Source organism: Dermochelys coriacea, chromosome 3 (genome assembly GCF_009764565.3).
Source record: "Dermochelys coriacea isolate rDerCor1 chromosome 3, rDerCor1.pri.v4, whole genome shotgun sequence".
In the NCBI taxonomy this organism is placed as follows: Eukaryota; Metazoa; Chordata; order Testudines; family Dermochelyidae; genus Dermochelys; species Dermochelys coriacea.
Genome location: NC_050070.1, coordinates 132,144,805 through 132,168,648, shown reverse-complemented (window position 1 = coordinate 132,168,648; position 23,844 = coordinate 132,144,805). Strand labels below are relative to the sequence as shown.

At 40.6% G+C, this 23,844-nt stretch overlaps 1 protein-coding gene across 3 annotated transcripts in view; it reads left to right on the top strand.

Moving 5' to 3' along the window:
* GALNT2 (polypeptide N-acetylgalactosaminyltransferase 2) overlaps positions 1–23,844 on the top strand; it is a 147,401-nt gene that overhangs the window by 25,358 nt on the left and 98,199 nt on the right. Inside the window, exon 2 of one of the 3 annotated variants that reach the window (XM_043511346.1) lies at positions 8,429–8,470. The exons of the other annotated variants lie outside the window; for them this stretch is intronic. Within the exon in view, the coding sequence (XP_043367281.1) occupies positions 8,438–8,470 (33 nt within the window). The 5' untranslated portion in view covers positions 8,429–8,437. The remainder of the gene's footprint in view (positions 1–8,428; positions 8,471–23,844) is intronic. 3 annotated transcript variants of the gene reach the window in all.

The window sequence follows — 23,844 nt, the reverse complement described above, 5'->3', positions numbered from 1 at the left end:
GATTGCCACTTAGTAAGGTTAAACAAGCACACTTAACTGATTCCTCCAGCTGTATTCAGTAAATTGAAAGGCATGCATACTTGTACCTGACTTGTAGTCTCTGCTCATACCGTAATTTCTGTCTTGAGGGTTTTTATACCCTCAATCAAAAATTTGGGCTGAAACTTGGGCTAAAGTGTTTTTGGGTAGGACTCTAGTAAAATTCAGTTGAACTTTTTCCAAATGTAGTGAATAATCTATTTTGGAACAAAACACTTTAAAGTTTAGTTGGGTGGTGGTGGGGAGAATAGTTAATATGAGCAATCCAATAGTGATTACAGCACAGTTACTGTAAATTCAAAACCTATTCAACTGCGTAAGATTTGAATTTGTATATAGGAACTCTGAATCAAGGACGCTGATTGTGCCACAATAACCATGTTAGAGTTTTTGGATCTATGGTCAGCTTCACTTTTTATCAAGAGCAGTTATTTGGCTAATACAGGAAAAGTTTTCAAGTACTCGGCAAAACAATGGTGGGAAACTGGGAGTTAATCAGATCATAGAAGTAGCCCTCTTACTACATTAAACTGAAAAGATTTCTTCACTTCCACATTTTTGATGTAGAGAATAGGATTGTTGGCTCAAAAGTAACTGATTTGAAAAAATAGTGAAGGTGAATAAAGTAACTAGCACAGAAGTTCAGTGAGCCTTTGTTGAAGCCATCAGATATCAGCAATCATTTCCAAGTCTTTAGCTGGGTATGGATGTGAAAATATGGTGAAGCAGCTTTCGTGGTTTTCCTTGCCCTTGTTACGCTCTCTGCATTAGAGTGCAGTGCATGCTGTGTGGTAACCACTGGCACTCGCCATCTGAAAAAATTCTGTGAGCTAGCCTTGAAAGTGCAACTTTGCCCTTGCCCCTTCCCTTATCACTGGTATATAAATAGTTGGGGTGGTGCATGGGCTGGAAGCAAAGCAGCACTGGTTAGGGAAGCACTTTCTCCCTGGAGCTACTCTTGCATCACATAGAAGTAGTTGAGCTAAGGTGTGCGTAAAGGCATTGCTTGCCCTCCCTAGTCCTATGTAGGCATTCTATCCTTAGTTGCTTCCTGTTGTGTCATAATTCTTGTAGAAATAAAGAGTAGGTAAGATAATGGGCAGGTTTGGACAGCTATGCCAGCTCCAGCTGCTCTTCCCAGCATTCTGCTGCTCCTAATGCAGACATGGAGTAGGAGGAAATTTCAGGAGAGGGGAAGAAAGAAAGAAAGCATGCAAATATTTAAAAGAATGCACAAGAAAAAATGAAATGGGTTTGGAAGAGGATGGAGAAGGAGAATTGCATAAGTGGGCATGGTTGGTATGCTGCAGGAGAAGAGAGTTGGCATTGTGCAGGGAGTGGATTCTCTACACTGGGATTGTGGAGCAAATCGTGTGGTAGGGTATGTCTACATAGCAATGTAAACTTAGGGTTAGTGGGACTTGAGTCAGCAGACTTATGTCAAGGAACCCTGGGCTTGAGCATATGCACTGCATTTTAACCCTAGGTTAAGGATTTTCTGACCTGTGCTCAAACCTAAGGCTCTGGTGTCCACACTGCAGTGCACAGACACAAGTCTAAGTAACCCTGTTCCTGAATGCCTAGCACACCTGCCCCCATGTGTGATTACTCTAACCCAGTAGTCTCCAACCTTTTTATGCCCAAGATCACTTTTGGAATTTAAGGGCCCCCCAGTATCTACCCCACCCCTTCTCCGAGGCGCTGCACTGCTCACACCATCCCACCCCCCTCCGTTGCTCACTCTCCCTCACTCTCAACGGGCTGGGGTGCAGGAGGGGGTACATGCTTTGGGCTGGGGCCAAGGGTTTGCAGTGTGGGATGGGGCTTTGGACTGAGCCTGGGGCAGACATTTGGGGCGCAGGAGGGGGCTAGGGGTGCAAGCTCTGGGAGGGAGTTTTGGTGCAGGATGGGGGTCCTGGGGTGTGGGCTCTGGGAGGGAGTATGGGTTCAAGAGAGGGCTCTGAGCTGGGGCAGAGTGTTGGGGTGTAGGAGGGAGTACAGGGTGCTGGCTCTGGGAGGGGGGTCAGGGGGTTGGGGTGCAGAAGGGGGTATGGGATGCTGGCTCCAGGAGGGGGCTCAGGGCTGGGGTGCAAGTTCCCACTGGGGCACTTACCTTGGGCGGATTCTGATTGGCAGGACTAAGGCAGGCTCCCTGCCTGCCCCTGCCCCACTCAGGCACATCGACACCTCTTCCCCATCACGATCTGGGCCACCCACCACCCTGCCAGCTAGTAGTGCAGCCCGTGGCCACATTGCTCCTGGTAGTGGCCAACTCGCCTCTGCAGCCCTTGGGGCGGGGCACATGGCTCCGCATGCTTTCCCTCTCTGCAGGCAGTGCACCCGGCCAATGGGAGCTGCAGGGACAGTACTTGCGGGCAGGCGCAGCGCGTGGAGAACCCTCCCCACCCCGGCTGCGGGGATGTATTGGCTGCTTCTGGGAGTGGCTTGGGGCCATGGCAGACAGCCCCGCTGCACTGTCATGGCCAGAGATCATGATCGACTGGGAGAGTCTCCAGGATTGACCAGTCGATCGTGATTGATGGCTTGGTGACCCCTGCTCTAGCCCTACCAATGTGTTGGACTGTGGTAAAACTCCACTGCCCACCCTGTTTCCTAACTGTGCTATTGATGAGACCCAGGTGCCCATAAGAAGCAAATGAGTACCTGAACTACATAATTAGCTCCTTTGGTAGCTGTCTCAGTAGAAAGACTATAGTTTGAGAAGGCTTTTTCTAGGGCTATCAAGCGATTAAAAAAAATTAAACGCACGATTAAGTAATAGGATACCATTTATTTAAATATTTTTGGATGTCTTCTACATTTTCAAATATTGATTTCAATTACAACACACAATACAAAGTGTACAGAGCTCACTTTTTATTTATTTTTATTACAAATATTTGCACAGTAAAAAACCAAAGATATAGTATTTTTCAATTCATCTAATACAAGTAATGTAGTGCAATCTATCATGGAAAGTTGAACTTACAAATCTAGAATTATGTACAAAAAAAAACCTAAATAAAATGTTGCCCTCTTTTTGTTTGCCACACAAATGCCTGTTCTCACTTTCAGGTGACATTGTAATGTTGTAGCTGGCGTTGCAAGATATTTACATGCCAGATGCATTAAATATTCATATGTTCCTTCATGCTTCAACCACAATTCCAGGGGACATGCGTCCAAACTAATGATGGGTTCTGCTCAATAACCATCCAAATCAGTATGGTCCGACACATGTTCATTTTTCTTTTTTGGTTGTTTGCGTTCTGTAGTTTCCGCATTGAAGTGTTGCTCTTCTAAGACTTCTGAAAGCATGCTCCACATCTCATCCCTCTCAGATTTTGGAAGGCACTTCAGATTCTTAAACCTTGGGTCAAGTGCTGTAGCTATCTTTAGAAATTTCACATTGGTACTTTCTTTGCCCCCTGTTCAGAGGATAATTAGGACATCAGTCTCCAGGGCTGTCAAACTATTAAAATGAAACTTTGCAATTCTTCATTTAACATCCCCATTTTAAAAATTAAGGTTTTTTTTGATTGGCTTTTTAATCTATTTTTGTCGGTTTGTTTTGAAGCTTGAGATAAAATGTAGGTTTCATAGGAAAAACACAGACCTGAGCCTGGCTGTTGCCAGCTGCGAAGTGGTGAAGTGATCCCCGGGGGGTCCCTTATCCCTATCCGTGGTGCACCCCAGGAGGCAGGGATAGCAGATCCCCGGGAGACTGTGCAGAAGTTTTGGGGCGTCTTCCACTTACCGCCCTGACAAGGCATGCAGCCCAGGGAGGGCGGGGGGGAGGGGGCTGAGAGTGGAGCGGGGACCCAGTGGCTGCTCTGCTGGGATGGGAAGGAGTGACTGGCTTGTTGTGGGTCATCCCTCTCCTGGCTGTGCTGAACTGGGAGCTCTGTCATTTCCCCTCCCTGCAGGGCAGCTGCTTAGTCCCTGCTCTACTCTGTGACAACACTCCCCCACCCTGCAGCCCTCCTTGGGTCTGTATGTGGGACGCCTACGCAGAGTGCGCCAAAATCTGGCTGTGCTCTTGTGACCAGTAAGCAGCTCTTTGCAAAAGGCTTCTTCTGATCAGTCTCCATTGAAAACTCTTTGGCTGCAAGCATGCTAATGCTGATCTAAGCTGCTGCCTTTTGCAAAGGGAGGTATGGCTTCTGGTCACAGTAGAGCGTAATAGATTGTCAGCATAGAAGGGACTCAGGAAGTTGCTCCAAAGAACTCTGGGATATATCTGGAAGACTTCCAGGGCCCAAGTCAAGCTTGGGCTATATGCACACAGGAAAGTAATAGGGCTCAGACCCTAGGTTCTAGCTCAACATGGTCTTGGACTCTCCTGCCCTGCAGGGTCTTGGGACCGTAGGTTCAAGCCCTAGGTTAACACAATTGGTGTGTGGACATAGGGGTTAAGCTTAAACTCAGGCTTAAGCCTGAGCTTTATATTGCTATTGCTGTGTAGACACACCCTTAGTGACCAGAGGATGGATCATACAAATTATTTTTATTGTACATTTGCTAATTATACTGGGTAAAACACATACCTATTCTCTAGCATCACTTTCTAGAAAATGAAGTGACAAATGATGTTCAGCATTTTACTGAAATTAAAATTTTACTTGCACATATTTTAAGTATTGCATTCAGTATGGCAAGTAGGGAGTTCTGAGAGTGTCCGTGGCAAGTTTGAATCAAGAATAGTGTATCATCACTCTTATTTTGACTGCTGTTTCTACAGCTTTTGATTTAAAGCAAGTACTCGTCTTCAGAACAATCTGTAATGGTTTGCAACTTTATGTAGGCATACTACAAGCTACCAGAAATAGAATTTTTAATATTGGTTGGACTTGAAATTCATCCATTTTAGCTGTTGGAGAGCAAAACAAATATTTTTAGCATCCGTTCTTCAGTAGGAACATCTTTTTCCCACTTCTACAATCTAGGGCTTGTCCACACACAAACTTGCACCGCATTAACTAAATCATTTTTAAATTCACATCTTTTGTTGTGCACACAGGTTTGCACTGAATCTCATTTTGGAATCAAGTGTCCTATTCTGTTTACATTGGTTAGACAAAATCAAAATAGGTCACTTTATTCCAAAAAAAAAAAAAAAATTGTTTGCACAGACTTGCACTGAAACAAAACTGATTTAGTTAGTGGTGAAAGTTTGAGGGTAGACCAAGCCTTACTCAATGCTCCTGTTGTGTAACAATTCCTCTTGTATCAAGCTGGAGGTACACTGGTACCAATATGCTGACTTATTCAGAGCAAAAAGGCTAGCAGCTTGTTTTGTGTGCCAAATCCCATATACCTTCAGTATTCACTTTTTCATCTAGCTCTGGTCTGAATTATTTCCCGTTTCCCTGTAAGTTCTGTAAGAAGTTTGAGGACACAACAGCTTCTAAATTGCTGAAGTGATGCTGATAATTAAACAATGGGAAAATCAGATATAGCATGTTATAGACTTCATGCTTTTATTTGGATCCTAAGAGTTGCAGCTTGAAACGGAATTCTTCGAAGTACTCTGCAGAAATTCAGAACTGAAATAGTCTAGCCTGAAACCAGAGGTGGCTGCCATGCTACAGGGATCTCCTCATTCAAGTCCAGAGAAGTGCATAGTGTTGGTTATGTCTTCTGTCCATTTATTATGATATTAAACTAGATCTGTTAAAAAAAGATTCAAGTACTTTGTTCCCACAGATGTAAAATGTCCGTCATATGAAGTCTCATGAAACCCAAAGGGGAACTTTGATCTGATCATAAAGTTTAGAAGCTTTTGTTGGAAATATCTTACACATCTATGCCTGGAGGAATTTTGTTAAATCTTTGACACTCACTTTCATTTCTTCTCTCTACTCCAGTTTTGATTCATCAGAAACTCCCAGATCTGACTTTGTTCTGCTTCTGCTTGAATTATGTTCTTTTTAGATTGTTTTAAAAAAAAATGTTGCTATGCTACTCTAGTTTTGTCCAAGTCCCAGGAAATACCCATATCCTCTTTCCAGTCAGGGTTGAATAATTCATACAAAGTGTGCATTAATTATTGAATCAGAACAGTTAGTTAGTTTTTAATCTTAGAAAATTCAACTAGATGCCTTGGTTAAATTATATGCTGGTTCTTAAAATAACACCCAGTGCATGTAACCTGTGCATCTTTTCATTCTGTTCGTTTGTTCTCTCATCAATAACTGTCTTCCATAAACATTTAATAGGAAAGTGTGTAGATATTGTCTTCATAAACCTGTGGATCCACTGGAAAACAAGTGTGGCTTTTTTTTTTTTTTCCTAAGAGGGTAGTTGTATATGGGATTCTCTACACTGGCTCTTTACAGCGCTGCAACTTTCTCGCTCAGGAGTGTGAACCCCACCCCACCCCCGAGCGCTGCAAGTTTCGGCGCTTGTAAAGTGCCATTGTAGACAGAGCACCAGTGCTAGGAGCTGTGCTCCCATTGCTGGTAGCTGTTCCCGTCGTGGAGGTGTCTTTTTTTGTTTTTTTTAATATAGTGCTGGGAGAGAACTCTGGTGCCGTGATTACACAACCATGTTAAAGTGCTGCTGCGGCAGCACTTTAACGTTGCTAGTGAAGACCTGCCCAAAGTCAGAAGCTCTAACGCTGACTTTAGGCTGTCTACACAGCAGCCCCTTGCAGTGGCACAGCAGTACTGCTGCAGCTGCACTGCTGTAAGGTCTATTGTGTAGCTGCTCTGTGCTGACAGGAGAGAGCTCTCCTGTTGGCATAATGAAACCACCCCCAATGAGCGGCAATCGCTATGTCAGTGTCTCCCATCGACATAGTGCTATCCACACCGGCACTTGTCGGTGTAACTTCTGTCGGTTGGGGTGTGATTTTTTTTTTTTTCTTCACACCGCTGATTGATAAAAGTGCTAGTGTAGACATAGTCTTAGTCAGCTACATTCCTAATCCTATTTTGAAAATTGAAAGTAAACAAGAATGAAGTGTTTGCTCGTTCTTGTAACACAAATCTAGGGGTCAACAAATGAAATTAATAGGCAGCTGGTTTAAAACTAACAAAAGGAAGTATTTCTTCACACAATCAACCTGTGGAACTCTTTGCCAGAGGATGTTGTGAAGGCCAAGACTAAATCAGGGTTCAAAAAAGAGCTAAATAAATTCATGGAGGATAGATCCATCACTGGCTATTAGCCAGGATGAGCAGGGATGTTGTCCTGAGCCTGTTTGCCAGAAGCTGGGATTGGGCAATGGGATGGATCACTTACATAAGAATGGCCATACTGGGTCAGACCGAAGGTTCATCCAGCCCAGTATCCTGTGTATTGACAGTGGCCAATGCCAGGTGCCCCAGAGAGAGTGAACCTTGCAGGTAATGATCTAGTGATCTCTCTTCTGCCACCCATCTCCACCCTCTGACAAACAGAGGCCAGGGACACCATTCCTTCCCCATCCTGGTTAATAGCCATTAATAGCCATGACCTCCATGAATTTATCCAGTTCTCTTTTAAACCCTGTTATAGTCCTAGCCTTCACAACCTCCTCAGGCAAGGAGTTCGACAGGTTGACTGTGTGCTGAGTGAAGAAGAACTTCCTTTTATTTGTTTTAAACCTGCTACCCATTAATTTAAGTTGGTGGCCCCTCGTTCTTATATTATGAGAACAAGTAAATAACTTTTCCTTATTCACTTTCTCCACACCACTCATGATTTTATATACCTCTATCATATCCCCCTTAGTCTCCTCTTTTCCAAGCTGAAAAGTCCTAGTCTCTTTAATCTCTCCTCATATGGGACCCATTCCAAACCCCTAATCATTTTAGTTGTCCTTTTCTGAACCTTTTCTAATGCCAGTATATCTTTTTTTGAGAAGAGGGGACCACAACTGTCCACAGTATTCAAGATGTGGGCATACCATGGATTTATATAAGGGCAATAAGAGATTCTCTATCCCTTTTTAAATTATTCCTAATATCCCATTTGCTTTTTTGACTGCTGCTGCACATTGCATGGACGTCTTCAGAGAACTATCCATGGTGACTCCAAGATCTTTCTCCTGATTAGTTGTAGCTAAATTAGCCCCCATCATATTGTATGTATAGTTGGTTATTTTTTCCAATGTTCATTACTTTACATTTATCCACATTAAATTTCATTTGCCATTTTGTTGCCCAATCACTTAGTTTTGTGAGATCTTTTTGAAGTTCTTTACAGTCAGCTTTGGTCTTACCCCTCTCCATCCTGAAAATTTACCATTTATTCCTACTCTTTGTTCGCTGTCTTTTAACCAGTTCTCAATCCATGACAATTTAATTTATGTAAAAGCCTTTGGTGAGGGACCTTGTCAAAGACTTTCTGGAAATGTAAGTATACTACGTCCACTGTATCCCCCTGGATTTTTTTCCCTTTCTAGTGAATAGTTATGGTGCTTTCCACTTTTCCAAGTTCTTCCAAGGTAAAAGTGACCTGATTCTTGACTGCTTCACTTGTTGCCCTCAGGGTTCTCAATAGTAAAACAGAAAATTGAGAAGACTAGTCAATTTTCACTTTTTTTGTAGTTTGGGAAAACTCGGGGTATCAGGAGCAGCAATAGAAGTTCTGGGAGTTGTCTGCAGATTTAGAAAAGCATCAGTGTAACAGTTTGCACTCTTTTTGCTTCTGGAATATTGTCTTCTCTTCTATACCAGTCTATTCAGGTACAGTTCCTCCTTGCCAGCGGAACACAAAGTCTTTTGATGGTGTCCTTCTCTCAGATAGAAGGGTCTAATCTCTCAACTCTAGAGTAGGTGCTTATGGAAATTCATGTACAGAAGAAAATGTCCAAGATGGTGCTAGAACTATCGCTTCACTTAGAATAGAATCTGGCTTGCTTTCTCTCTCTCTCTGGGAGTATAAAAGCCAGACCCAGGGAGAAGTTTGTTCTTCTGCTCAACTGAGGCCTACAACAAGGAGTTTAGATTCTCTAAAAGTAAGGTACTAATATCTGCTGTGTAGAGGCAGGGTAATCATGAATGAGAAACTTACCATCCTAGATGGATGTTGAAAAAAGGTGTTGTTTAAGTGCTCTACGGCTTTTGGTTTCTTTTGAAGCTGTGGAACTCCAAATTGTTTGATTGCTAAATCTTTTGGAGTGAGGATAGATTTAAATTCCAGTTACCTACAGAGCATTTTTTTTGGACTGTCCAGTAAAATATTTAGTGTTTTTTAGTAAATTCATTGTGAAAGGCTGATTGTGCCTTAGAAACCCACACTATGGATGACTCATTTTTCCCACCCTTCTTAATCTTAATGATTTTGTCCAAAGTTTTGAATGTATTTTAAACTTAAAGCACACAGTCAGAGGCACTGGTAACTTCATCATATAAAATCCTGTGAGAACTGAAATTTTCTGTGTAATACTGACTTTTACCATACTGCTCTAGAAAATACCAGTCTCCAGACACATCTGTTAAGTATTCAATATAACCAACAGCTTTATATTGATAAATTTTAAACCTCTCCTTCCTTGTAGCTGCATGTTATAATGTTAAGGGCCTACTTTTCTGCGATAAATGACTTTACATATTATAAGCTGCCCGCAAAATGAATTCTAAATGCACTTTTTGTTTAAACTTAGATCTAACTTGTATCAAGCAGACATAATGAGCAGAGTACTTGGTGATTTTTGCTTGCAGCAGTGAGATGTTTTAAGTATTGCTCACTACCAGAGGTCACTTACTGATTTTGCTCTATACATTTTTCCCAAAAGTGTAGCAATATTGCTTTGAATTTTTTACTCAAATTTTCATGTGGTTGTGACATGCTGTACCTCAAAATAGCTCTCTGTAATCCCTACATTCATCATTTTTATATGGTTGTGGTGATTCATGCAAAGCATGCCTTGTATAGTACCATATGAAAGGTCTTGATCCGCTGAAACTCATTGTTCTGTCAAAATATGTATATCATTAGTGTGTATGAAGTTATGAGCTTTTTCTATATGGTGGTTGAAATATGTTGTGAATTTAGGAGACAATTAGCTCTCTAGTGACAACAAAGGTGGCCACCCACACCCAAATGGGCGTTAAACAATCATCGTGAGCCATTGACCAGCAGGGAAATAGGATTCCTAGGAGCACAGCCTTGAACTCTGGGACCGCTGTGCCACTTTAACTCTCCAGGAGGGACACACTCTCAGTGCTTGGGTAGTGACAAGCAGCGATCACCTCCAGGCACTATCACTCAGCTGCGAGCATGCAGAGACGCACCGTGCTAAGTTACATGAATGTTCTCTAAACCACTCATGAACTATACAGAGTGAGACACCAGCAAATCTCCCCAACCTTGCACCCCCAGTAATCTACCATTTTATGCTGCTCAAGACCTTCTCTTGAACAGTGTGAGCTCATTAGTTTGCCACTTCATCAAAGGATAGTGGATATGCACCAGCCTTTGTAATATGAGCAGATTTCCCCAAGCATTTCAGACAAACTCACTGGTTAAGATAAAACATTAAAATAAGTTTATTAGCTACAGAAACATAGATTTTTTTTTTAAAGTGATTACAAGTGTTAAGCTTATAGGACAAAGATGGTTTCAAAAGAAATAAAAGTAAAATTGCAGTCTAAATTCTAAAGTTTATCAGACTAAGCAAGATTTGAATCAAGCAGTTTTTCTCACCCTAATAGATGTTACAGGCAGCTCACAATTCTTAATAAACAGGGTGAATTTGGTCCCCAGGCTAAGAAGGAATCTCCTCAGTTTAAAGTCTTTATCTTCCAAGCATTGTTGTTGCCTTCAGCATAGGTGGGACATTAGAGAGGTGATTTTATACTATTGTATACTCTCAGTTCATGTCCCATGGAAGATATTGGCCCAAACCTGCCCACTTCATTTTAAGGCCCACACCAGGACAACTAAGGGTTAGCAGGCAGTGGGGTGTTTTACGCTCTACTCTCTCTCTCTACTTGCTCTAAAGAGAGTCCGATACACATATCTAAACACACTTAAATGCCTTCACTAAACAGTGCTACTCTTCCAGAGAAGTAGATGGGTTCATGGAATAGACCACCCAAATATCCCAGGAGAACCTGCTTCAATACAGGGAAAAAAAACAACCCACTGACCTCATGTCCCAAGTTGTCACTGGCCACCCCACACTGTAATCTATTCAGGGTATCAAACAATTACAGCCCATATTTGTTGGGGACCACATCCTGAAATAAATCTTTCCCACACCCCCTCTTCTGGCCTTCAGACAACCCCCAAACTGGCTCATCAGGAGAAGAAAGCTTCCCACAGAACAGGACACATCAACTAAAATGGTACCAGACTCTCTTAGAACAGATGCAAAATCTGCAGACATATCTCCACTGCTATGATGATCAATATCTCCCACAACATACCTTTCAAGATTAATGGGTCTATGTGCTTATTGTGACCTGTGGTATACCTCATTCAGTGCATCGAATGCGCCAGCAACAGCTATGTGGGTGAAACAGAGCAATCACTGGTCTCTCAAATGAACTCGTAGAAAAATAAGACAAAATCACCATGTCTCCTGTGGACACACACTTCTCACAAAGTGAGCTCTCTATATTTCCTCCTCAGGAGAACCTGTATAACAACTTCAAAAGGCAAGCCTGGGAACTTAAATTCATAACTCTGCTTGACATTAAAAAAGTATGGACTCAACAGGGGCTCTGGTTTTATGGCTCATTTTGTCTATTTGTAATACACACATTGCCTGCTAACCCATAATTGCCCATTTCATTTTAAGTGGTTTCCTACAACAGGTGTTCTCAACCTTTTTCTTTGAGCGCCCCCCGCAACATGCTAGAAAAACTCCAGGGCCCAGCATGGGGTGGGAGAGGGGAGGAGCCCTCCGGGCCAGGAATGAGACCCTGGGGCATAGGCGTAGTTTGACTTCATGCACCGTAATATTTCTCTTCCTGCACTGAAGTGACATATGCTATTTATTTGAGATAGGAATCTGATCCTGAGATTTGGTGTTGTTTTTCTTTAATCAAATCTATGCCCTGTGAGATGCATGGACTGGCTGGCACTAATTGCATCTCACCTATTTATCATTATATCTAGAACTCTTTGTTTTGAAACAATTAAATATGTAGTTATGGTGCATATTTGACTTGGGCAGGCTAATTGTGAACCATAGTGGGAAATTTGTATTCTTCATTGTTAATTTGTGATGTACTTTAAAGGTTTTTTTTATACGTTTGAAGACCTAGAAGACTGGAGGTTTGGTGTTAGAATAGTTATTGCAATTACCTGAGTAACAATTTTTCCAGCTCTCATTTGTGGTGGGAGGTCATGCTGACTGATGATCTAACATTTCCCTGTCCCTGTCTTCAACTGATGGCTGGGAAAGGGCTGAGAAAGATGGAGATCCTGTTGTTCTATTGTGATGTCACACTCCTACTCCATTCTGAACATTTAGGAGTCCTCTGGAAAAAACAGGGAAGACTAGATGCTTCTAGCACTCGCAAGGTTAAAAATCGGAAAGAATATTTTGTTTTTAGATTACATTAATTCAAGTGTAATAATATTGATAAGTTTATTTTATAAAAAGATAAATCCGTATTTAAAATTCCACAAAAGCCCATGGGAGGGGGCAGGAGGGGGAAGATGTAACAGTCCTAAAAAGCTGTCTGTTGCTAAGCATGACAGATGAACTTTTGCATTTTAGCACAGTTATCAAAGACACCAAAAATAAATTCTTACCACTTTGAAGTGCACAGTATACATTTGTAAAGAAGCAGTAAAAGGTACCCACAGAACTTTTCCTTTCTATTGTCAGAAATGAATAGCAAAGTGGCTTATTTTTTTATTTTTTTTTAAATAGTGCACTGGAAAATGCTAGCCAATTAGCCATGGTTTTGTTTTTTATTTTTAAAAAAATAAAATGGTTTTGGCAAGTAATACTTGAACAAACATTCCAACAATTTAGACCCAAAATTAGACCTACCAATTGTAAAACTGTTATCTAGTGGAATTTATGTTCACTACCATATGAAAGTGTGAGGCTTTTAGACAACCCCCTGTGCCTTTGAGGAACAATGTCCCTTTTCAGTTTTTTCTCCTACCTTCTTTTCTCTAATAACAAGTTTTGCTCTATGGGTACACACGGTGCATTTTGTCGTCATTTATTTCCAGATTTGTTTAGCAAATGGAGGTTAGTTGAGCCAGGAGTGAGTCATCTTAAGAGAAATATGAGAAATGGATAAAGTAGAAGTCCATGTGGAGGAGCAGGGGAAAACCAACCTTAAGTTGCTAGTATTATAGTAAAATTTGACGGTTTGATCATTCTGAACTCTTCATTATTTTTTGGAAAATGTCTGATTGTATGCAGTGGTGGTGTTGCTATGTTGGTTCCAGAATATTAGAGAGAGACTCATAACTGACTGACATGCATATATAGCACTTTTCTTAGTGAGATGATCTGGGTAAGGAAATATCTTTTATTGGACCAACTTTTGATGGAGAGAGAGGCAAGTTTTCGAGCTCTCACAGCTGTTCTTCAGGTATGGGAAAGGTACGCAGCCAAATACAAGATTAAACAGACAGTTTAGCATAAATAGTTAGCACATATTCTAAGGGGCCATTCAAGGTGAAGCAGACAGTTAATACCCCTGTAGTAATTGAATAAAAAGGGGGGCTAGTGTGTTACAGATTGTTGTAATAAGCCATAAATCCAGTGTCTTTATTAAGACCATTTTTAGAGTCCAGCAAAGTTATTAATTTAAGTTCCCAGGCAAATGTTTTGGAAGTTTTGTGCAGGTTTCATTTGAGTACGAGGAGTAATAGGTCATATATAGAGTGGTCACTTTTCACAAAGTTCACCTATACGTGATAGGGAGTGTGTTGTCTTTTTATCATTTTCCTATGAGAGTTCATTCGAGTGTGTAGTGATTGTCTGGTTTCACTCACCACAAAACCAATGATATACCTGAGTTACATCCAATGGTATTTTCATTCTCCGGACAGACAGCTTAAACTCCCTCATAGATTTCCACCTCAACTTCAACATCCACCATCCATCTATTAAACTCTCTCTGGAACACTCCCACTCTAGCATTAACTTCACGGAGACCACAGTCTGCTTCAGACAACTGTATATAAGAAATGCATGGATTGCCACACCTACTTCATTGATACAGTAACCACTGCATATACACCAATAAAACTGTTTGTTAGTATCCAGGCACTTAGATACCACAGAATATGTGCCGAGTAGAAAGTCCGGGATATACCGCTTAACACACTCAGACCCGCCTTCATCAAACAAGAATGCTCCTCCAGAGAAATAAATCGCATCATGGAATGGGCCACCCAAATGCCCTGAGAGAACATGCTTCTGTACAGAAATTGAACCCTCTCCTATTACACACCCCTACTTGTCACCTGCCACCCCATGCTGGAACTCATATGGGATATCATCAAATATCTATAACCCATACTTGATGGGGACCCTAGATGGAAAGAAATCTTTCCTGAAACACACTCCTGCACACACTTTTGGCCTTCAAACAACCCCCCAATCTCTCCACCCTTATCAGAAGCAAGCTTCCCGCAACCCAGGACACGCTCAAAGCAGTGTCAGACCCGCTCAAAACAACAGATGCAAAATCTGCAGACATATCTCCACTGCTACAGTGATCAATACCCTTTACAACACACCATTCAAGAGGCATGTGCAGGAACCATGGATATCACCAATGTGTGATATATCTCATCTAGTGCACTACATGCCCCAATAACAACTGTGTGGATAAAACCAGACAATCACTATGCTCTCAAATGAACTCTCTCTCAGAAAAATGAGACAAAAACACCTTACCATCTGTGGGTGAAATGTTTCACAAAGTGCCTTATTCTATATCTGACCTCTCAGTCCTCATAAAAGGAAACCTGCCCAACACTTTCAAAACATGAGCCTGAGAACTTAAATTCATAACTTTTCTAGACATTAAAAATCATGATCTTAATAAAGACACTGGATTTATGGCTTATTACAATAGTCTGTAACTCACTATCTTTCCTTTTTGTCCTATGACTATAGGCTAACTGGCCACTTCACCTTGAATAATTCCTTAGAATATGACCTGTCTGTTCAATCTTGTATTTAGCTGTGACGCACACTCAGTACCTTTTCCAGACATGAAGAGCTCTGTGTAGCTCGAAAGCTTGTCTCTGTCAACAACAGAAGTTGGTCCAATAAAATATATTACCTCATCTTGTCTAATATCTTGGGACCTACATAGCTGCATCATCACTGCAGGTAACTTCTCTTAGTATGAGAAAAGCAGTGGCTGCCAGGTCAACTGTTTGATCTTCCACTCTCACTTTCACTTATTGCTGTTCCTGTAAGGCAGCGGTCTCCAAAGTGGGGTGCGCAAGACCATCCCTAGGGGTGCCTGGAAGGAGGAGCACTGCTGGCATGGCGGCAGCAGCACTCCTGGACCTTTGATTCTTCAGTGACATGCTGGCGGCAGCTCAGCTCTCCCTGCTCTGTCTTCGGCAGTACCTCTTCTTTTTTTTCTTTTTTCATTCCCTAGAGCTGGCCCTGGGGGTGCATGATCCAAAAAGTTTGGAGACTCTAAGGAATATGCTTGACTGCTCTCTGTTGTGGTTGTGTCACAAAATAGCCTGTTCTCCAATGCTCCTGTAGTCTGTTCATCTAATTGTTGGCAAGGGACTTTGTATTCAGCCAGCATGCTTCTTGGCTTCCTTTTGAAATTCCAAGGATGAGAAAGAAAGAAAGGAAAGCATAATCGTGTAACACTTTGATACTAGTGTAATATAGGACTTCAGTGATCGTTAAGAACATTTATTTCTCGAAGCCTGCCTGCTCTTCTGGACAGCTATATTCTGACAAGGAACTTATAAAGGAAACTTTTTTTTTTGTTCTTTGTCAGATAAAAGTAGTCCTCTTTCAGCCCACACATTGAATACTGTATGCAATTCTGGTTGCTTCATCTCAGAAAGTATATATTAGAATTGGGGAAGGTACAAAGGAAGACAGCAAAAATTAGCTTCCATATGAGGAAAGATTTAAAAAGTGGGATTTCTCAGCTTGAAGAAGACGACTAAGGTGTGATATGAGAGAGGTCTATACAATCATGAATGGTGTGTGGAGAAAGTGAATAAGAAAGTGGTGTTTATCCCTTCGCATAACACAAGAACCAGGGTCACCCAATTAAATTAATAGGTAGCAAGTTTAAACATAAGGAACTATTCCTTCACGCAATGCAGAGTCCTCCTTTGGAGCTCATTGCCAGGGGATGTTGTTGTGAGGGCCAAAAGTATAACTGGGTTCAAAAAAGAATTAGATAAGTTCATGGAGGATAAGTCTATCAATAGTAATTAGCCAAGATGGTCAGGGATACAATCCCTCTAACTGCCAGAAGCTGGGAGTGGGTGACAATGGATCACTCAAAAATTTCCCTGTTCTGTTCATTCCCTCTGAAGAATCTGGCATTGGCAACTATCAGAAGACAGAGTAGGGGACTAGATGGTTTGACCAATATGGCTGCTCTTAAGTTCTTAATATATTTTGGAATTAATGATTAGTAAAGTTTCATAACAAAGCAAAGCCTGATGGAAAACAATTACCCTGTTTCTGAGCACTTAGCCTTGTCTCCTCTCCTATCTTGGGACCAGCTGGCTAAAACAACACAGCAAAAATCACTCACTCTTTTTTATGTTCTCTTAATGTTAACCAAATGGTTAGATGAAAGTGTGGAAGTAGATAAAGGGAATTTGGATGCAGGCCTCTGAAATGAGCAGGAGTCAGGCTAACTCTAGCTTTAATAACGCAAGATTTGTAGAAGTGGGGATAATGCAAAGTGAGTGGGAAAAGAACTGTGAAAGAGGTTGTTGTGACCTTGTATTAGATAAGAATAGAATGTAGACTATAAGAGAAATTGGTGAGAAAAATAAGATATCCTGAAAGAATATGCATAAACAATATGCAGCTGTTGCTTATTGTCTGTAATAAAGGTACACATGCTTGCTCTAATTGTTTATCTTTGGAGAGAGCTGCCTAGTTGGGGGAAACCCTATGTCCTAGTGCACACTCTCCCTCTGTGCAATTGCTTGAGATAATAAAGTGTATCTGACTTGCTGCACCCAACCTGAGAGTGAGAACTGTGTTTTTCTCCAACAAAAGTATACATTTTAAGATAGTTTGGTGGTGCTTAGGACAACTCTTCTATGTTGTCTCCATTACAAATGGCCCCATGCTGATTGCTCATTACCTCCAGTAGGATATAAGAGAGCCCCCACATTAGTCAAGATTACTTGTACAGGAGTAATCTTAACAAGATTGTTGTTGACTGATTAAGTTCACATACTTTAACCCTAAAAAGGTTAGCTCATAATAGAGGCGAAATTCCAACCAAGTTGTATAATCTGTTTGTTGCATGGTGCTGAACACTTGAGCTGCATGTATTGTCAGGCAAAAACTGTGATGAACAAGGTTTTTAAGTATACATGGTCCGTGCTCATTCACACTTGCAACTAAATTGTGCATCAAAAGTTCAGCTGCACTGGTTGCTGATACTACTTGCTGATGACAGGTAATGTGTCTGTAAAGTTGACAATCCCAAAAGTTAGTAGAGAAGGGCAAAGGGAACTGGGAGGAAACTTGCAGAAATGCCATAAAGATTCTTTGTGTCAGTCAGGACATGCAAAAACGACTGCAGAGTGTGGTCTTCTGCCACTTTTATTTGAGCATCACAGCACACTTCATTTGCTTTCAGGATCACTGTGCCAGGTTAATACTCCATATGCACTACAAAAGGAAATGTGCATGAAGTGGAGAGGAGAATACTTAATTTATAACTAGAATGGTTTCAAAGCCCCCCCCCCCCCAGTTTTGATGGTGAAAAATTTGGCTATTCGTTATTCCAGATGCCCCTTGTGTGAGACAGGAGTTGCTCCAAGACACTGGAGATAGAGTATCCATGAGAGCCAGCTTTCAATCTGTTCCAGAAACTGCCTTTCAAAACATGAGACTTTGGATAGCTTCAGAGTAGCATTAGTTTTTTGTTTTGTTTTTTTCTTCCTCATTTTTGTAGATTCATTCAGCCCTGAATGAGGAAGACTGGGTGGAAGGTAGTTGCTAAAGGGTAGGCACTTTTATTTTGGCATAGTGATGAGGAAATGAATAGAGCAAGACAGTGGTGCTGAGGGAAACAAGGGAGGGATGAAGGAGGTAGATTTTAAAAAAACAAACAAAAAAAACCCACAACCAAACCTCTGGAACCACCAGAATACACGCATAACCTCTCCAGTCGCTGCTTGTACGTTTTATCCTGCTCCCCCTTTTCTCTGCTGCTTCTCTATTTAGACAGGTCCCTGACTTGAACAGCTTACAATCTTAGGGTATGTCTACGCTACCCACCAGATCAATCTAGTCTAGACGCGATAAATCGATCCCCGAGTGCTCTCCCGTCGACTCCTGTACTCCGCCGCTGTGAGAGGCGCGGGCAGAGTCGACGGGGGAGCGGCAGCAGTTGACTCACCATAGTGAAGACACTGTGGTGAGTAGGTCTAAGTACGTCGACTTCAGCTACATTATTCGTGTAGCTGAAGTTACGTAATTTAGATCGATTTCCTCTCTCCCACCCCCCCCAGTGTAGATTAGGGCTTAGAGCTATCATACTGGAAATGATAGGTTAAAAATGCAACAGCCTCATCAAATGAATCAATTAAAGAAAAATAAATACTATTACCAAAAATAGTCAGTTTGACTGCTGTGGTGTGTGTTCTTGCAGTCTTAGAGGGAGATGTTCTTGTTTCTTGTCATGGGATATTCTTGGTTCCCTGAACCAGAGGGAATGTGCTGCTATTCCAGGATTGTGTTAGATACTCCTTTTAGTAACTCAAAAATCATTGTCCTATCTGCAGTGTTTTACCCAGGATGAATAAAAAATCAATTATTTTAGAGGGAAATGATTTTTTAAAAATAAATGGATTTTTTTAACTTTTTTGTAAATGAAATCTGAATTTAATACAAAATCTGCTAAAGCCTAAATTTGTTATAATCCCTCAAAAATTTTAAATAAAAATAATTATACTGAATATATGTGCCTCTATCAAAAACTTTGAGTTAAAGGCTGTTTTTCCTGTATGAAGACAGAATTGGGCGGGGGTGGGGAATCTAACTTTTGAGATCAGGCATTATAAAGATGGCACAATAGGCCATGCATTGTATTAAGGACTTTATCCTTGTTAGTAAACTTATTTTTGCGCTATTCTTATGGACTGTCTGCCATGTCTTAGATTATTGTCGGAAATGTGTATGGCTTTTTTTTTTGTTTGGTGGATTATTTATGAATTTCAAAATATAATTGGCAATTTGTTGTGGGCGTATTTATCAATTACATTTTTAAGATTACTACTGAATTTATGACATTTTTTTATTGCTCAATACAATCAAACATCCTAGGTGAATTTCTTAGGAAGATTTCCTGTTTAAAGTTTTATTAGGCATTTAGGAATTTTAACCTTTTAAAAATGTTTTTTCCAATTGCTAGAGATAAGGTTTTAAATAGATTTAGATTATCCCATAATTTATTAATTTCCCCTATGAAACTGGGTTTAGAGTAAATTATATCATTTGAACAGTAGCACAAACAGCTGCAGTAGGCAGATCTTTCATTTACAATCTTTTTTTTTTTTTTTTTTTTTTTTTTTTTAAAGCAGTGCACTCTCTATTCTTAATGAATGAGAGTGACTCTCCTACATTTTAGTTTCAGGGCCCAGCTTAGACATAAGGGGTTATGAGTGTCCATCTGCAATGTGAACAACTTCAGAGTCATCTGCTGGTACCATCAGCAGTGCTGCAACTTAACTTGCGTCAGATAGTAAATTACCTGTATATCAAAAAAGACTTTTTTCATTGTCCAGTAAAAGCATGCATGAGTTTGTAACCAGGAGCAGCAAACTCCAGCCAGACTCCATAGATGAAAAAATAGTTTGGTTCATTTATGTGACTCCCTTTTGTCTTGTTCAGAACAAACATTTTATTGACATGTTTCAGTCATTACGACAAGGCTGCACTCTACCTGGCAGAGCAGACATTTCTGGAAGATTGCTGACTAGAGTATATGAAAAGGAAATAGAACAATCAGGAAATGCCCATGCAGCAGAATATTGAGATGTAGCAGTAAATGCTATAACAAACTGATCAAAAATTCAAGTGTCAAGTGCATTGCTTTGTCACAAACAATGCTGCAAATGTAGCAAAGAGCAGAAGAAATGTAGAAGAAGATAATGAAAGGAACCTGAAACTTATTATGTGGGTGCAGTGCTCATCTGGTGCATCTTGTATTTAATTTTTAGGCTACAACTGCAGGAATAAAGGAAATTGTTGAAATTGCAAAATAGTTCTGAAACAACAACCCTTTGCTTCATCTTCACTGAGAGCAGCATGACCCAAGCTAAAGGCTTGTATAAATTACCCACAGGATTGACTAGCCGTGATAGATCCAGCGGGGGTCGATTCATTGTGTCTAGTCTAGACACGATAAATCAACTGCCGAACGCTCTCCTGTCGACTCCGGTACTCCACCGGAGTGAAGGCACAGGCTGAGTTGACGGTGGAGTGTCAGCTGTTGACTCACCACAGTGAAGACACTGCTGTGAGTATATCTAAGTACATTGACTTTAGCTACATTATTCACATAGCTGAAGTTTTGTAACTTAGATTGATTTCCCCATTCCCCCACCCCCGTGTGTAGACCAGGCCTAATTCTTCACCAAGATGTACAATGGAATTCAGTGGTTGACAGCTTTTGAGCTATTTATTAAGAACTGGCCTGTTCTGATGACAATGTGTGAAGAAAATCGTGCTAAAATAGATGGAACTATCACAGCTAAAGTAGTCAACATTGGACTAAAGAGAAATGTAGAAGGTATGGTGAATATACTGAAACCTGTTTCCATAGCTTTGGACAAACTGTAGAAAGATTGCTGCTCAGTTGCTGATGCTGTTGAAATTTGGAAAGAACTTTGAGACATTGAAGAAAGAAATACCCAACAACGAAGTTAAATTGTAGGCAGTAAGGAAATGAATGGATCAAATGCTTACACCACCTCATTTTCTTGCCAATATTCTTAACCCAAAGTACCAGGGTAGATGCCCAACTGTTGAAGATACTGCAATGACATGGGCATCTAACAATCACCCATCAATCATGCCAACCATAATAAATTTCAGAGCTGGAGGTGAACCATTCCAGCATGATCTTTTAAAGAGAGGCACTCCACTGAGACGGTGGAAATAGCTTGCTTAAACCTGGAACTAGAGTTTGTGGAAGTGCTAAATCAGCTTTTGACAGCAAGTAGCATCTTGTGCAGGCACAGAAAGGATTTCCCCTCTCCTCCCCCCCCCCCCCATTTGGACTAGTTTTTTCAAAGTGGAGACATTGGGAGTTGAAAAAGCAGGAAAACTTCCCTCTTCCAGTCTATGAATACAAACAAAGTGGGAGGGGAAGAGAGCTACTAGTTTTAAAAGTCTGAAATACAGCCTAAGTAACTTACGAGGCTCTTTTATTTTCAGTAGGCACTTAAGCTCTAGTCACTTTCTGTTAGGCACATTTGAAAATTTTCACTGGCTGACCTGAATTCATTTAATTCACTGATTACAGCTAATACCTCTGTTCCTTTAATAAATCATTTTAGTTGTAAATGTGAAGCATGTTTTGATAAGTTTATATATTGAGTTTGATAAATTTATATATTAAACACTTAAGGTTGTTTAATTCAATTCCAGTTACCATCCTCATGCAGCTTGACACTAATCATTACCAAAGTTAACTATCTAGTAAATAAGCAATATATCATTTACAATTTTGACATACTAAAATGTACCATGACTAAGAAAATATTAAGCGATGTAATTGCTTAAATAATGTATATAGTTATAGGGCATCCTCCTAGGCAGCGCAAAAAGCAAATCTAGTGTGAAGTCTCTAGTTGTAAATCAACATGTTTTAATGGTTATATCGACCAATCAGAATGCCCCTTTCTTTAGAAAATAACTGAAGTAAAATTTCAGAGTAGCAGCTGTTAGTCTGTATCCGCAAAAAGAAAAGGAGTACTTGTGGCACCTTAGAGACTAACAAATTTATTTGAGCATAAGCTTTCGTGAGTAGCTCACGAAAGCTTATGCTCAAATAAATTTGTTAGTCTCTAAGGTGCCACAAGTACTCCTTTTCTTTTAGAAGTACAGAATTTAAAATTGATTTTCATCAACTTTTTTCTAAGGCTTTCCCCTTGGTGATTTAAATTGCTGATTTAAGTAATCCACCCTGATTTTACCACAAAATGTGTTGGTCCACATGCTTGATCTATTCCTCCTGTCTTTTCCTGCCCCAAAACTGAAGGGATCCCTAAGGAAATATACTTTCATGTGAAAGGGGATCTTTCCTGGTCTGCTGTTTTTCATATTTGTTATTTTGGAATAACTTCTAACATGTAAATTTAAAAAGTTTGCTCCCTTGTTAGGAATGGCAGAGAGCTCTCTACAGAGATTGAAGCAATGGAGTATGCTGCTATAATACTGACTCTTGTAGAAATGCTAAATAACTGGAGTTAACTTTCCATTGTCTTACAGTATTTTACATGCTGTTCATGACTTCAAAAACACCAGTTGGCTTCCATTTCCCAACAAGATTAGAGTTCATGTTTAGTTTCCAGTGGGCTGCTGAATAGCTAAATTTAGCATATGTTGGCAAAGTGATTTTTAGCAATGGATGGTAAATACTGCCTGACTGGTTTAAGTTTAATTTTTTAATTGAGAAGCTTTCACTTCTAGTGATTTATGAACAACTTTCAGTTAGGCAACCTGGATCACTGAAATCAAACTCTGAGCTGTTTCTCCTGTTGTAATCGTCCAAGTTAAGTTTCAAGACTTTTCCTTGTTGGTGGGTTTGATTATAGTACAAAGGCTCTTTCTACACTGCACCTGGTTTATCTGTCATGCTTGGATCAGTTCTTAATTTTGCTTTTTTCCCCCTCTTAGGTCTGTTTGTATTGTGTGCTCTTTGTGCATGGTTTGTTTTAGAGTTCTCTGAACAGTTCACAGTTGGTGACCTCTCCTATGTGAAGGGAATGCAGATGAATAGGCCACTGCTTGAGCAGACTTTGGCTCTCATCCTCTTTTTGCCAGACCTCAGCATTCATGGGAGAGGTTCCCCACCTTGTTTTAGAATGAAATTAAAGTTCTATCAAAGTTAGAATTTGGAGCGAAAAGTTTCAGTTCCAGTTTACTGTGTTGGCTATTAGATCTATTATAGTATTGGGATTTCAGTTAGTTGGCTCAGTCATTTTGTAATCTGTTTTCCCTTTAGTTTTGTTTTGTTGTTTGTCAGGAGATACTTCTATGGACAAAAAGAAAAGGAGTACTTGTGGCACCTTAGAGACTAACAAATTTATTAGAGCATAAACTTTCGTGAGCTACAGCTCACTTCATCGGATGCATTTGGTGGAAAAAACAGAGGGGAGAAGGATATATATATATACACACACAGAGAACATGAAACAATGGGTTTATCATACACACTGTAAGGAGAGTGATCACTTAAGATAAGCCATCACCAGCAGCAGGGGGCGGAAAGGAGGAAAACTTTTCATGGTGACAAGCAAGGTAGGCTAATTCCAGCAGTTAACAAGAATATCAGAATGCATCCGATGAAGTGAGCTGTAGCTCACGAAAGCTTATGCTCTAATAAATTTGTTAGTCTCTAAGGTGCCACAAGTACTCCTTTTCTTTTTAAGAATATCAGAGGAACAGTGGGGGGTGGGGTGGGGGGGAAAAATACC